Consider the following 15,950-nt stretch of genomic DNA (forward strand, 5'->3'; position numbering starts at 1 on the left):
GTCTGTGTGAGACTGGTGGTGTGATGCAAGTAATTCCCTTTTCCTCTTGACTGTCTGATCCAGTCTTGGGTTGAGAGCTTAGCCTCCAGTTTGGGTGTATATTTGCATCTCTCGCATGTATTAGTGTTTGGTGGTAGGAGGAGAGAGTTGTCTGTATGCATGAGGCATTTGTAACATTGCCACAAAATCCACAGATTCACCAGCCGGACTGGAGAGTACACCTGAAACTGCCTTTGGACATGTCTGGATAGGTACAGTGAACTGTTTTACTGACTGGCTGGTAAGGTCGAATAGAGAGCCTTGTCCTTCTGTACAGTATGGGGGGTCTAGTGCTAGGGTTTATTAGTGCTTGCTATGAGTTTTGAGCAAGTGCCGGGCTGAGAAGTGAATGGTTTGAGTGCTTAAGTTGAAAGGTGGTCTAGTTCCAAGGGAAAAATTGAAGAGTAGACTTTGTGGAGCCGGGAATAGTTATACCCTAGCTAACTGGCGCTGCCCGGTGAGCAAAACCGCACTAATGTTTTTTTTTTTTTTTTTTTTTTTAGCACAGAAATGAAAAACAGAGAAATTAGCCCAAAATGGCCAATAAACTACTAATTTCTGGGATGAAATCACTCCTCCAGGGACAGATAGGCTGCTCAAAGCTCCCCTCTCTCACAGGTGAACAGAGAAACTTCCTTCTATCCAAGTAAGGTATGGGCAAACACAAAAACTTGTAACACAGCCCTGAATTCTGCACTAACCTGAAAACTGGACTATACTAGCTTAGAAAGGCAAGAAACAAGTATATTATTTATTTATTTATTTTTTTCTTTCAGAAAATAAAGCAGATACAATTTTTTTGCTGGTTAGGGGAAAAAGGTAGGAAAATGGTGGGAAAGTGAATGGATTAGTTGAGCCACACTGGGCAACACTTTAGGCATAAAGGATGGGTTACTCCTGAGGGAGACCCTGTCAGCATGGAAAATGATGAAGGGCTCTACAGCCATGAGTGCTTGTAGCGCTGAAAGTCTTCTAGCTGAAATGATGGCCAGATGCAAGGCTGTTTTCCAAGAGAGGAATTTTAACTCTACTGAAGCTGCAGGTTCAAAGGGGGGGGGGGGGTGAGCTTTTCCAACACAAAGTTAGTCTCAAGCTGAGGTAGGCGCTCTTCTGGGTTGCCTTAAGTTGTTAGCCCCTCTTAGAATCTGTTTGATGAGAGGGTGTGAGAAGAGAGGTGTTGCTGTGCTGTAATGAGCAGAGATGGCAGAGGCATGAATTTTAATTGAAGAGAAGGCTAGACCCCTGTCTAGTAGGTCTGCTAGGTAATTCAGGAAAAGAGGTAGGGAGGGCTGTGCTGTTTCGGCTTCCTTAGCCTGACTCCAGGTGCAAAACCTTTTCCACTCGTCAGCATAGTATTTCTTAGTGCTGGGGCATCTGGCCTCATGTATAACATCTAGGACTTGTTGCTTAGGGCTGGCAGCATGAGGAGAGGTCAGGGAATAAGCCAGGCTTCCAGGTTGAGGGTTTCCAATTGGGGATCCATTAATTCTCCATTCTTCTGGGTCAGGAGTGTTGGGATCTGAGATAGGTGCCATGGTGGCAGGGGTGACAGGCTACGCAGCAGTGGGTACCAGTGCTGGCGTGGCCAGACTGGGGCAATCATGACTGCCCTCAGTTTTTCCTCCCTTATTTTAAGCAGTATACTTGAAATGAGTGGTAGAGGGGGGAAATGCATAGACAAGAGGTTTACCCACTGGAAGGATAGAGCATCCACTTTCCAGGCCTTGCTGTGAGGTTCCCTGGTGCAGAATTTGCTAAGCTGATGATTGGAGTGGGAGGCAAAAAGATCCACCTTCGGGGTGCCCCATTTCTGGGTTACAAGGGTGAAGGTTCTGTGGTCTAGCTGCCACTTGTGTGGGTCTAGCAGGTTTCTGCTTAAGTTGTCTGCCAGAGAATTTAGGGAGCCTGGCAGGAATTGTGGGTAGCAGGTGTAGTTGCATGGTTGAGGCCGTGTGCCAAAGGGTCATGGCGACCCTGAAGAGAGAATAAGAGCAAGTCCCTCCCTGCTTGCTGATATATCACATTACTGTGGTGTTCTGTTTTGATCAGTAGAGGCCCCGGGGAGAGTAGGGGGTCTGAAAGCTGTCAGGGCGTGCTGAACAGCATAGCATCTATTTTTGGTTGATGTGCAGATGTATTTGATTTGGGCTTCAATGGCCCTGAATGCACCTGCCGTTCAGGTGTACACCCCAGGCATAGTCTGATGCATCTGTGGTAAGGGTCTGGGTGGTGTGGGGTTGTGAGAAGGGAAGTCCCTTGCTGTGGTTGCATGCTGCTGCCCACCAAAGAAAATCTTTCCTTAGACAAGGTATCACTGGTATGATAGTTTCCAGGTCTTGAGAGTGTTGACACCAAAGGCTTTTTAGATACCACTGTAGTTCCATCATATGCAGTCTGGCATATGGAATGAGTAGAATTCAGGAGGCCATGAACCTTAGAGCTTGCAGGATTTTCCTTGCAGATAACTGCGTTCTGGTGGCTAGTTGAGAGAAGTAGCCTGTCAGGTACGCTTGTTTTTCTGGAGTAAGGAATGCCATCTGGGATGCTGTGTCCAGGCTTGCTCCCAGGAACAGAATTTTTGTGTGGGGACTAGTTTTGATTTCTTTTCATTGATAGTATACCCCAGGGAGGTCAGCAGGTCCTTTACAAAGTCAGGTGCTGCAACAGCTTTCCTGTCTGCCTGAATCAGGCAATCGTCTAAGTAAGGGTAAATATGAATATTTCTTTGTCTGCAAAAAGCAATGGCTGGAGCCAGGCATTTTGTGAAAACTCTGGGAGCAGTAGATAAGCCAAACGGAAGCGCAGAGAACTGAAAGTGCATAGATCCTACCATGAAATGTAGATATTTCTTGCAAGATTCTCTAACTGGGATGTGTAGGCAGGCCTCTTATGTCTAGGGTGGCTAACCAAGCATCCTTGGAAAGAATAGGAAGAAGCTGCTGGAATAAAAACCTTGGCCTATCTGGTCTGCAGGAACATGTTGTATTGCCCTCATGGAGAGCAGGAAAAGGACTTACTTTTTGACCTCTGCCCATTGGTTTGGAGGAAGATTTGGGAACCCTTTTGGGGTTGGCAGAGTGTGGAAATAAAATTTGTATCCCTGGAACACTATGTTGAGGACCCATCAGTCGTTGGTAATAGAAGCCCAGTTGTTTGCATGGAAGGAGAGTTTTCCTCCTAGGGGCACAAGCAGGTGGGCAGAGGTAAGGGGTGGAGGTGTAAAGTCATTGTGAGTTCTTACCATAAAGGGGTGGCTTAGCACTTGAAGAGGGGGAACTCTATTGCTTAGATCTCTGCATTCCCTGGGACTGCTGTCTGGGGGGTCTGCTTCCCCTGGGTCTGGTTTGAGCTGGCCTGGACGGGGACAGTAAGGACCAGGCTTGAAGGTGCAATGCCCACTGAACCTCGGAGGCTGGATCTGTAAAAAGTCTAATTGTCTGCATAGACTTAGCTTTTTCTTCCATCTTTTTAAGACCTCTTCTGCCTTGGTGCCAAACAAATTGTCTTTGTTCAACGGTGCATCCAATAATTTTGATTTAACATGGTCTGGCAAGGTCTGTTCCTTAAGCCAAGCATGTCTTCTGAGGACAGAACCAGTGACTGCTGCCCTGCAAGATGCTTCTAGGGCGTCAAAGCCACATTGCAAGGTGTGCTTAGTAACTTGGCTTGCAGAATTCATAAGCTCTTGTAATTCTTTATTTTCTGCACAAGCAGGAAAGGAAAATATTTTTTGTTTGAAGAGTTCCATGGTATGCTGCTGCTATTTCAGCATGTGGAACTGGCAATTTAGTGCTCTAATAGCAAGAGTAGCAGAGGTGTATACTTTTTTACCCCATCTGTCTAAAGCTCGGGAATCCGTGTCTGAGGGGGTGGGATTCTTAGCTGAGGTTGCTTTAATTCCTGTATGTCCTTGAGAGATGACCTCTGGGTCAGCAGTAGGATTTTTGAAAAGGAATTTGAGAGAGTCAGGGACACTGTAGTACCTGTCAGGTTTCCTGGGAGCAGGAGGAAGCGTGTCAGGAGTCAAACTGGATTCCATAAAAACATCATCATCCAGGACAGGAGGAATGGTCAAAGGTCTGTGCTGTGGTAAATCTAAGAATTCCCGGAGTCTCTTTTTTGACTGAGGATAGTCCTGACACTCCAATTGGAAATGCTCCCTTAAAGTATTAAGGGTTTCACCAAATGAAAAATCCTCAGGTGGAGAGGCAGAAGGAATGGATTCCTCTGCATCAGAATCCTCATAAGCAGAGATGGGTTGCATGTCTTCATATTCAGAAGCATCAGAGTCATCGGACTCCTGTTCAGATAAAACGACTGGGGACAAGTCTCTCTTTCTTTTGGAAGGGGTAAGCCTGGCTTCCCCTAATAAGCATAATAAGGTCTTCCACCATTTTAAGCATTTTTGATTGACGCAAGGAAGCAGGTGCCTGAGTTTGGGTCATCGTTTTTTTGGGTGTAGTTCGTACCCTGGGCCTTAGAAACTCGGTAGTTTTAGAAAAAGTACAGTTGTGGACACTTACCATAAATGTAGATGTTCGAGTGTATTCATTGTTGCAGTCATTACATTTGGGTAATCCTGCTGGCAGGTTGCCCTCAGTCGGCCTGAATTCCAAAGTCTTGGGTCCTGCGTCGGCTGCAGTCGCCCCTTCCCTGACGTCAGGTCGTCAGGGGTATAAAAGAAGCAGCCAACACCATTTTCTTCAGTTTTTCTTGCCCCAGATGTCAGGTGCCCCCTAAAAGGGTAGCCAAAACGTATGTCTATATATAAAAATACATGCACCAATAAAAACTTTACCTTCATCTACAAGCAAATACACCACATAGGTTGTATGAATCAGAGAAGGAAAGATAAGTTCCATCAGAAAAAAGGGGTTTGGCAGGTGGGTAACCTGGACTGCAACAGTGAATACACTCTAACATCTACATTTATGGTAAGTGCACATAACTGTACTATGTTCTTCGTGTTTCACTGCTGCAGTCATTACATTTGGGTAGAGCCCCAAAGCTGTGGTTGAGAGGCTGGAGCTAAATAGCATTAGGAGCGGCTATGAGGACATGAAGAACTGCAGTGGCAAAGCCTGCTTTGCAATGGTGTGCACTGAACTCCAAGTAGCAGCCTCTAAAATGTCTTTGGTTGGTACTCCCCTGAGAAAGGCTGCTGAAGTGGCTGCAGCTCTGGTAGAATGTGGCCTAATGCCCTTAGGCGCTGGCTTGTCATGGCGTAGATAGCAAAAATGAATGCAGTGGTCTATCCACTTTGAAATAGTCTGCTTTGAGATAGCCTTTCCTTGTGATCCCGCAGCATATGCCACTAGTAATTGCTCTGTCTTCCTGAAAATTTTGGTTCTGTCCAAGTAGAATCTAAGCTGTGTACGTCCAAAGAATGCAGAATTCTCTCCTCCTTGTTCTGTGGATTTGGATAAAAAGTTTGCAGATGAATAGTTTGGTTAAGAGCCACACTGGACACCACCTTAGGCATAAATGGTGGGTTTGTCCTAAGAGAGACCCTCTCTGGATAAAAAAAGATAAAAGGTTCCACAGTCATTAGTGCCTGTAACTCTGAAACTCGTCTTGCAGAAGTTATTGCTAGGAGCAGAGCTGTTTTCCAAGATAAAAAACTTAATATCAGCAGTAGCAGCTGGCTCAAAAGGAGGCAGGGTGAGTTTTTCCAAAACATAGTTGAGGTCCCATGCAGGTATGCGTGATCTCCTTGGAGGCCTTAAATTTTTAGCTCCTCTGAGGTACTGCTTTAATAAAGGATGAGAAAAGACTGGTGGCTCTGTATTGTAATGAGCCGAAATGGCAGAGGCATGAATTTTAATTGATGAAAAAGATAGGCCTTTGTCCAGCATCTCAGTTAAGTATTGCAAAATCTGAGGAATATTTGGTACAGCTGTATCAGTTCCTTGTGCCTGGTTCCAAGCACAGAATCGCTTCCATTTCCCAGCATAAGATTTTCTAGTACTAGGTCTTCTGGCTTCCAAAATGACATCCATCACAGCTTTACTGAGAGGTGCGTTTTGTATGACTACATTATCCGCCATGCTGCCAGGTTTAAAGTCCTGAGTTGGCTGTGCAGGATCTGATTGTTTTGCTGGGACAGTAGCTGAGGTATTAGAGGTAAGGTCCAAACTGGACATTGAGACAAGTTCCTTAGGATTGGATACCAGTACTGGCGGGGCCAGTCTGGGGCAATCAGTATCATCTTTGGCTTCTCCTGTATGACCTTTAGGAGTACCTTGGGGAGGAGAGGTAGTGGAGGAAAGGCATATACTGATAGGTTTTTCCAGCTGAAAGACAGGGCGTCCACTTTCCATGCTAGTCTGTGATAAGTCTCTGTGCAGAATGTTTTAGTTGGTAGTTGTGAGGGGAGGCAAATAGATCTATGTCTGGGCATCCCCATTTCCTTGTTATCATGCTGAAGACTTGTGGATCCAGCTGCCACTCGTGGGGATCCATGAGGTTTCTACTTAGTTCATCTGCCAGTGTATTTTCCTTTCCTGGCAGGAATTGTGCCTGCAGATGTACTTGGTAAATCAATGCTGTATCCCACAAAGTCATGGCTAGTCTGCAAAGGGGGGTAAGAATGTGTGCCCCCTGCTTGTTTATATACCACATGACCGTAGTGTTGTCTGTCTTTATCAGTAGTTGTCCCGGATGAAGTAGGTCCTTGAAAGCTGTCAGGGCATTTTGAACAGCTAGCATCTCTTTTTGATTAATATGTAGATGCATTTGGTTTGAAGACCATGTGCCCTGAAGGCATCTTCCTGCCATGTGGGCCCCCCAGGCATAATCTGATGCATCCGTTGTTAGGTTCTGCCTGGCTGGGGGTAATGAGAATGGCTGTCCCTTGTTTTGGTGACAAGCCTTTGCCCACCATTGAAACTCCTGTTGCAGGAAGGGAATGAGAGTAATCACGGTTTCCAGGCTGTGGCAATGTTGCTTCCAGACACTTTTTAGGTACCATTGAAGTTTCCCCATATGCAGTTTTGCATATGGAATTATTAGGATGCAGGATGCCAAGAAGCCCAAAGCCTACAGAATTTTTCTTGCAGACAACTGGGCTTTTGTTGCCAATCCTTTGAAATAGTCAATTGCCTTTGTTTGTCTGGCGTGAGATAAGCCATCTGGGCAGTTGTATTTAAGCTTGCACCCAGGGATATTATCTCTTGAGAGGGTACTAGTTTTGATTTCTTTTCATTGACTGTGTACCCTACAGGCATGTTAAAAGTCTTTTCACAAATGCCAGATGCTGTAGTAGAATGTCCTTGTTCTCTGCTTGAATGAGGCAGTTATCCAAGTAAGGATATATTTGTATTCCTCTTTGTCTGCAGAAAGCAATTACTGGTGCCAGGCACTTTGTAAAGACCCTGGGCGCAGTAGATAAGCCAAAGGGCAGTGCAGAGAATTGGTAATGCATTGAGCCAGCCTTGAATCTGAGGTATCTTCTGCATGACTGCCTGATTGGGACATGCAGGTATGCCTCTTTTAGGTCTAAAGTCACAAGCCAAGCCTTCTTGCCCAGTATGGGCAGAAGCTGTTGCAAGGTCAACATCTTGAATTTTGGTATATCCAGGAAAGTGTTTAGAATACATAGGTCCAGTATTGGTCTCCATGTTTTGTCCTTTCTGGGTACCAAGAACAATCAAGTAAAATCCTTGTCCCTGCTCTTGCTGTGGCACTTGTTGAATAGTCCCCATGTCCATGAGGGATGAGACTTGTTTTTGAGCCTCTGCCCATTGATTTTTTGGCAGATCTAGCCAACCATTTGCCTTTGGCAGGGTATGGAAGTGAAACTTGTAGCCTTGTGACACTATGTTTAGAACCCATTTGTCCTGGGTTATAATGTGCCAATTTTGAGAGAAAAGTGTTATTTTTTCCCCCTAAAGGTGCAGCCAGGAGGAAGTCATTGGGACTGTTTCCTATATGATTGTTATTTGTCTTCTCCACTTTTGGAGGTAGAAGCACCCCAAAGCTTAGACCTGTACGAACCCTGCGCCTGGGATCTGCCTCTAGGGCGTCTGGATCTGCCCCTTTGAGGTCTGCCTGACACTGGAAAGGACTAATTCTTTGTAGGACAGTTTCTGTTAAACCTAGGTGGCTGTACTTGTAAAAAAATCTTTGACAGTTTGCATAGTTTTAGCTCTGTCCTCCATTTTCTTTAATACCTCTTCTGCCTTAACTCCAAACAAGGTATCATGCTGTAACGGTGCATCTAATAATATAACTTTGACATGATCAGGCAGATTTTGTTCCTTTAACCAAGCATGCCTCCTAATTACAGAACCCCTAACTGCGGCCTTGCAGGAGGCCTCCAGAGAATCAAAACCACATTGCAAAGTATGCTTTCCAACTTGTTCAGCTGCATGCAATAAATCCTGCATTTCTTTGTTTTCTGCACATTCCGAATTTACCAACATTTTCTGTTTAAGCAATGTCATGACATATTGCCGATATTTGAGCATATGAAACTGGCAGTTTAAGGCCCTTATAGCCAAGGTAGCAGATGTGTAAACCTTCTTTCCCCATCTATCCAGTGCCCTAGAATCTCTGTCAGAGGGGGTAGGGTTTTTTGCAGTGGAGGCCTTAACCTCTTTGGGACCCTGTGAAATAGTTACTGAGTCTGCAGTAGGGTTTTTGAAAAGGAATTTATGAGAATCAGGAACCCTGTAATATCTGTCATGCTTAACAGGAGCTGGAAGTAAGGAGTCGGGAGTCAGACTAGACTCTGAAAACACATCAACAATGTCTAACACAGGTGGAATAGCTAGAGGCCTGTGTTGAGGCAGTAAAAGGAAGTCCCTGAGCCTCTTTTTAGATTCTTAAAAATCTTGGCTCTCCCAGTGGAAATGCTCCCTCATGGTATGTAAGGTTTCCCCAAAAGAATAGTCCTCAGGAGGAGAAGCTGAAGGAATAGATTCTTCAGCATCAGAATCCTCATAGGGGGGAAGTGAATATTCCTGATCAGAAGAGGAATCAGAAGAAATAGAAACCTGATCTGAAAATTCATAGTCTGTCTCTTGCCAAGGCCTCTTATCAGGAAGGGGGTGGGAACCCCTGATCAAGGTAATCAAGTCTTCGGCCATTTTGAGCATCTGTTTTTTGGGCATGGAGGCCTGTCCATGTGGCTGTTGAGTTTGTTTCTTTGTCTTTAAAGGTGCTTTAGTCTTTGCCTTTGAAGCTGAAGTCGGTTTAATGTATAATTGTTTAGGTCTAAATACACCCTCAGAAGCCGGTGCCTGCTCAGCGGCTCCGGACTCATCTGAGGGAATAATGTCCGAGGCTCCAATACCTTGAGTTTCCAGTGGCCTAGCCGACTCCACATGGGAGTCGGTAGCGGGCGTCAGGGGCTGCGAAAGCGCCTCACTGAGAACCGGCGACTGGCTTAGAAGCTTAGTCGGTTTTGGGCCTCGGTTGTCTGTCTTTTTCTTTGCGTTTTTTGTGAAGTCCGGTAGTCGGATGGCTATCCGACGACATTTTATAATTAAATCTGCGTCCAAAATAGCTTAATGCAAAATCATACCGACGCTTAATAGTGCGTTGGTTAAATCTAGCACAAAACCGACAACTAGAGACGTTGTGGTCAGGGCCTAGACAAGGAATTCAGTAAGAATGAAAGTCCTTATGAGGTATTTGCTTTCCACAAGAAATACAATTATTAACTTTTTCTAACATCGGTCTGGAGCAAGAAAAAAGTTTCCCCAACGGGGTACTTAGCTTTAATGAAGACTTCGGATCTGAAACTCGAACATGAAAATCTCAGGAGTCAGCTGACCGGCACTTGCGAACTGCTTCTGCTTCGGGCACCACGCGGCAAGACAGACTGAAGAAAATGGCTCGGCTGTTTCTTTTATACCCCTGACAACCTGACGTCAGGGAAGGGACGATGGCAGCCGAGGCAGGACCCAAGACTTTGGAATTCAGGCCGACTGAGGGCAACCTGCCAGCAGGATTACCCAAATGTAATGACTGTAACAGTGAAACACGAAGAACATCTGAAGACGCGAAAGAAGTCATCGGTTTGTGTCGAGTACTTCCTCAAAAGCCGGTGCCTGCTCAGCAGCTCCAGACCCATCCAAAGTAGAGACATCCGCAGGATCCTTAGTCGAAGAAGGGTCTCGGTAGCGGCCTGCAAATCCATAGAAGTGGGCATCAGAGGCTGCGAAAGCACCTCACTGAGGACCGGAGAACTGACAGCTAGCTTAACAGAAGCGTCATTGGCAGTTCTGGACCTGTGCGGTCTCTGTCTTTATCCTTACGTTTTTTCGGAAGATCGGTAGTCGGACGGCTTACCAAAGCCATATCAGAATTCGATGACAGAGCAAAAATATCTAGCTACAATAAGGGCCCAATGATGTATAGTTCTGGTGTTGAACAAAGCACAAAAGCGACAGCGGGGGAAGTAGTGGTCTGGACCAAAACAGGTGACGCAGTAAGAATGGAAGTCTTGGTGTGGTATTTGCTTTCCACAGACGAAACAATTGTTAACTTTTTCTGACATCGGTTAGAGCAAGAAAAAAGGATCCCCAACTGGGTACTTAGCTTTAGAAGACGTCAACTTCAATTCAGAAACGAAAACACAGGTAGCAACCGACCGGCACTCGTGCGAACTGCTTCTGCTTCGGGCTCCTCGGCAAGAAAGACTGATGTAATGGCATCGGCAGCCTGTTTTTATACCACTGATGACCTGACGTCAGTCCTGGAGCAACAGCAACCAACACAGAAATACTAAGCCTCTGGTATTCGGGCCGACTGAGGGCTACCCCCTGGCAGGACAACCTAAATGTGATGACTGCAACAGTGAAACACGAAGATCATCACCACTTTGGCAGTTCTGGACCTGTGCGGTCTCTGTCTTTATCCTTACGTTTTTTCGGAAGATCGGTAGTCGGATGGCTTACCAAAGCCATATCAGAATTCGATGACAGAGCAAAAATATCTAGCTACAATAAGGGCCCAATGATGTATAGTTCTGGTGTTGAACAAAGCACAAAAGCGACAGCGGGGGAAGTAGTGGTCTGGACCAAAACAGGTGACGCAGTAAGAATGGAAGTCTTGGTGTGGTATTTGCTTTCCACAGACGAAACAATTGTTAACTTTTTCTGACATCGGTTAGAGCAAGAAAAAAGGATCCCCAACTGGGTACTTAGCTTTAGAAGACGTCAACTTCAATTCAGAAACGAAAACACAGGTAGCAACCGACCGGCACTCGTGCGAACTGCTTCTGCTTCGGGCTCCTCGGCAAGAAAGACTGATGTAATGGCATCGGCAGCCTGTTTTTATACCACTGATGACCTGACGTCAGTCCTAGAGCAACAGCAACCAACACAGAAATACTAAGCCTCTGGTATTCGGGCCGACTGAGGGCTACCCCTGGCAGGACAACCTAAATGTGATGACTGCAACAGTGAAACACGAAGATCATCACCACTTTCATGACCTATAACCTGACAGTATGAACTCGTTAGAGGAAGTGACAGTATGAACTCTTGTTAGAGTAAGTGAAGTTATCTGCCTGATCATGTCTAGATAAGCACCTATGAACTCCAGGATATGAGTGGGTGTCAGCTGTGACTTGGTGTAACTGACCTTGATGCTCAGCTGATGACAATAAATGGAACAAGTAATCCCTTGCTTGAATAGAAGCCTGGATGAGGTGGTCAGTAGCCAGTCATCTAGGTATGGAAACACAGAATCCCAGCAGTTTCAGGCGAGCTGCTACCACAGCCATGCATTTAGTGAACACCTTGGTGGCTGTGGTGAGGCCAAAGGGCAGTGCTCTAAACTGGTTATGGCTGTCTCCCACCCAGAAATGCAGATATCTTCTGGAGTGCCTGTTCATTTTGAAATGACAGTACGCATCTTGAAGATTAATCGAGCACAACCAATCATCCTTTCACAGTAGAGGTAAAATGGATTATATTGTGACCATCCAAGACTTTTGAGTATTTTACAAACTGGTTTCGTTGGCTGAGATCCAGAATTGGTTACAATTCCCTTGTCTTCTTTGGCACTAAAAAGAACCTTGAGTAAGTTCTACATCGTTGCTGGTCTGGGGGCACTTTCTGGATGACCCCCTTTCTAAAAGCTTCACCATTTCCAATGCTGCTGCTTCCCCCTGATTGAGTGAGACACTAGGGATGTTATTTGTTCTTTCTGGAGGAATTTGGAAAAATGGTAGGAAATAACCTCTAGATATAATTTTCTGCATCCAAATGTCTTGTGTGATGGATGCCTAGGCTTCTGGGTGCAGAGATAAACACCCCCAACCCCAACTACCTCCAGAGAACAGCAGTCAGGTAACCCTTCAGGAGCACTGGTAGGGCTTTGCAGAGAAAGCATCTCTGAAGCCCTGGATCTGCAGGCTACCCCTGTTGTGAGGACGTCTTCCATTTAAAGTTCTCCATTCTGCCCTGGGAAGAACTATTTCCTCATGACTCCTGGAAAGGCCCTTGGGACTTGCGAAACTACACCTGCTAACCACCTCATTAATTCCTGGAGAAGGATCTCTGAGGAGTATAAAAATGCACCCCAACGGCAGACAAGGTCTTTCCATCTTGCTCTCTTCTGGAGAGTGTTTCCTTAACTTTGGGGCCAAACAAACATGATCCATCAAAAGGAGCACTGATGAACGAAAACTTGAAGGGCTCCACAAAATCATAAAGGCACATCCAGGTGTACTTCTTGACGTCAATGCCTAAACCCATACTCCTAGACGTACCCTCGGCTTCATGAGAGATCAGCCTCATGGATATGATGGAAACAGACAGAAAGGTGGCCAGTTGTGCAGAAATTTTTTTCTGGTCCACCGCAGAAATGGACACTGAAAGAGTTCTGAAAAGTTCCATGGTCAAATCCCTTTGTAATCTGATTAAGTGTGCCAAATAATTTAGTGACCAAACAGCATAGGTCACCTAGGCATAAATGCACTTGCCAAATCTGTCCAAGGCCCTGGGGTCTCAGAATACCATAGAGATAAGCTCTGTTCTGCAAGCTTCCTCTTAGTAGCTACTGCCACCACAATGGCATCTATAGGGACACCCTTGCTCCAGTGGACCCTGTCTTTGGGTAGAGCTAAAAACGTATCTGGGCTCTTAGGTATGGGTTGCATTGTACTGGGCTTCTGCCATGCTCAGCGTGAGATAAGGTCGATCATATCAGCCATATGGGTCACCCAAGACTTAGCTGAGCCAGCCCCAAAAGACTTCAGAAACACCAACTCCTTTTGGGAAGGGGTATCGGAAGACCACCCATTTCTCTGTTTAAGAAGTTCCAGGATCTCTCCAAAAGAGACATCATCATGTGGAGATCTGGGAGATCCAATCTCTTCACTGAAGTCCGTGTCTTCAGTGAAAGACTCCTGAGGGGAATCTAGTGTCTCCTTCTGCACATCCTATTCCTAAGGACCTCATAATTGGGATGGTCTGGTGAAGTATCAGACGTGTGTGGGGAGTCCTGTATGATCACTGTCTGAAGGCTAGTATAGGGTGGCTGTCCTGGTGGAATAGGCATCAGAAGCTCAGAGCTTAAATTTGGAGGAGCTGGAAGAAGGAACTGGATCTGAAGAGGGTAAGCATGTCCTCTCTTCTTTTGGAGCAGAATCATGCTTCCCTTTACCAGATTTATTGGATGGGGTTTGAGTCCCGTCGGAGAAAAACAGAAGAACGACATAACACCAAACTTATTCCTCCTGTCACTCAATGTACAGGAGTTGAACCCCAAACAAATACAGAAGCCAACATCCAGATGGGCAGAGCCCAAACAATAAACACTCTCTTTGTGGGCATTAGAATTAGGGATCTTATGCCCACAGGAATGCATTTCTTAAAGCCCTTATATGTGTGTAATCCATACTCAAACAACAAAACAGATGAAAGAGTTTATGTGTGTGTATGTGTGTGTGTGTGTGTGTGTGTCTATGTAGACAACAGAGAAACAAACACCAATGGTATTTCAAAAGCACCCTAAAGCTGGGTAGACAGAAAGGGAAAGAACACCAACAATGGTAACTTGAAGAATACCCTGACAAGGATAGCAAGGCCTAACCAGAAAGGAGATTAAGTTATTAGAAAATATTAGAAATGGGTATGAATGCTAAGCAGATTCCAAAAAAAAGGGGAAAAGGAAGGAAGAGGAAAGAGATACTGCAAATATAAAACTTACACAAGGATAATAGCAACTACTTGTTAACTTCCCAGCTTATCAGCAGAAAATCCATGTCTGAACAAAGTGGTGGCAAATGAGATCAGAGGTATGCCAGGATGGTCGGGCACTAAGGTTAAAGGGAGGAGCTTGAGAGCTGGATCCATGAGTGTAGTAAAAGTGGCAGAGTCGGACCAAAGACCCATCAGTTGAGGAATGAATGAAAATATCAGATGCTTTCTTAGCAGCACATCCTTCTTAGTATGTACTTGACATCCAAGTAAAATCACTGCCATAACTCAAATTTGCTCTCATGCTGTTAAATTATCCTGCAATTTATTATCCCTTCCACTTTTCACCTGCCCCCCATTATCCTCCTCACTGACACTCAGTATACACGGGTGGATTCTGGGCAATCCAGTGGCATTCCAAAGCCAAAATAGACTTTTTTTTTTTAATTACCATAGAGCCATGTGGGGAAGTATCACATGTAAATATGCACAGGCCACATCATGGAAGGTGTCTGCCATGTTCCCCTGTACAGCAGCAGGCTGCTCTTGTAGTTATACTGTACTGACTTCTTAAGTCCCATAGTATCCTCACACCCCCAACCCAAAGTACGAGTGCTTACCACAGTCCACAGCTGAACATTTCCTTTCTGTTTTGCTAGTTAAACAAGGGTCACAGACAACATACAGAGGAATGCAACTCCAGTACAAGCACTGAAGGACAAAACATAATACACACCATTACCCCATTTCTCTTTCTTATCTAGTTGCTGCAGATATAAATTAATTTTGGTACAAAATAATGCACAGCTCCAAAAGGAAGGAGCACACAGTTACCCCTACTGAATAAAAAAAAAAATATTTCTACTCACCAAATGAAACTATTCTTTCTGTTCCCTTGAACATTCCATCCCTGGCTCTGTATTTCTGGCAGTTACAACAACAGCACTAAACCAGCAGTCCAGAAGAAAGATGACTATATATCAACAGGAGTAAAGTACTTGATACAGTCTCCCTCTTGGCCACAACAGCAGTTCTATACAATGTTTATGTTATCAATGCAGGTACCAACTTGCTTCTGCACACTACACCTTCACTTTTTTGTTAATGAATTATAAACAGATTTTTTTTTTCCAAGAAACTACAACACACGGTTACTTCACACATTAGGATGGGTACTAAGTCACTATACCTCACTGTTTTTCATATTTATGGTAGTGTTATGCCGTTACTACATTCACTCTCTGAGGTACAGGCATTTATGCACACAACTATCCTTTAAAAAAAAGTCAGTCTAGACAGGTGGTCCAGTCCAAGGCACAGACAAAACAGTATTAGGTATACTCAAGTAGCTGTGCAAATAGTTGGAAAAACTACCAGATTTTAGATGGTCTATTACAGTTTCTTCTTCAGATTTCTTGGACAGCACCCAGTGTTTCCAAGCATTTACACCATACATATAGTTGAAAGGGAACCTATTCTCTGGAGTGTCAGGATTATCGTTTTGGGACTGATGACCAGAAACTGCTGCTTTCTTTGCTCCCTACAAAAGAAAAAAAGAAAACATAAGAAAATGCATTAGTTTGTTAAAGACCATGCCACTTGGTGCTTGCACCACAGATGTACAATATGCTTAGCCACACTGATTCAAACACAGACTCTACACACGACTTAAAACAGCAACTTCTACTGTTATTTCACACACACACACACACACACACACACACACACACACACACACACACACACACACGATTG

General features: G+C 44.9%; 1 protein-coding gene across 2 annotated transcripts in view; it reads right to left on the bottom strand.

Annotated features, from left to right (window-relative positions):
- ZMYM2 (zinc finger MYM-type containing 2) overlaps positions 1–15,950 on the bottom strand; it is a 2,217,537-nt gene that overhangs the window by 343,109 nt on the left and 1,858,478 nt on the right. For both annotated transcript variants that reach the window (XM_044073197.1, XM_044073196.1), the window contains exon 18: positions 15,570–15,735. In XM_044073197.1, coding sequence (XP_043929132.1) covers positions 15,570–15,735 — 166 coding nt within the window. The remainder of the gene's footprint in view (positions 1–15,569; positions 15,736–15,950) is intronic.

Source organism: Protopterus annectens, chromosome 5.part1 (assembly GCF_019279795.1).
Source record: "Protopterus annectens isolate FY-2018-M chromosome 5.part1, PAN1.0, whole genome shotgun sequence".
NCBI classification, from domain to species: Eukaryota; Metazoa; Chordata; order Ceratodontiformes; family Protopteridae; genus Protopterus; species Protopterus annectens.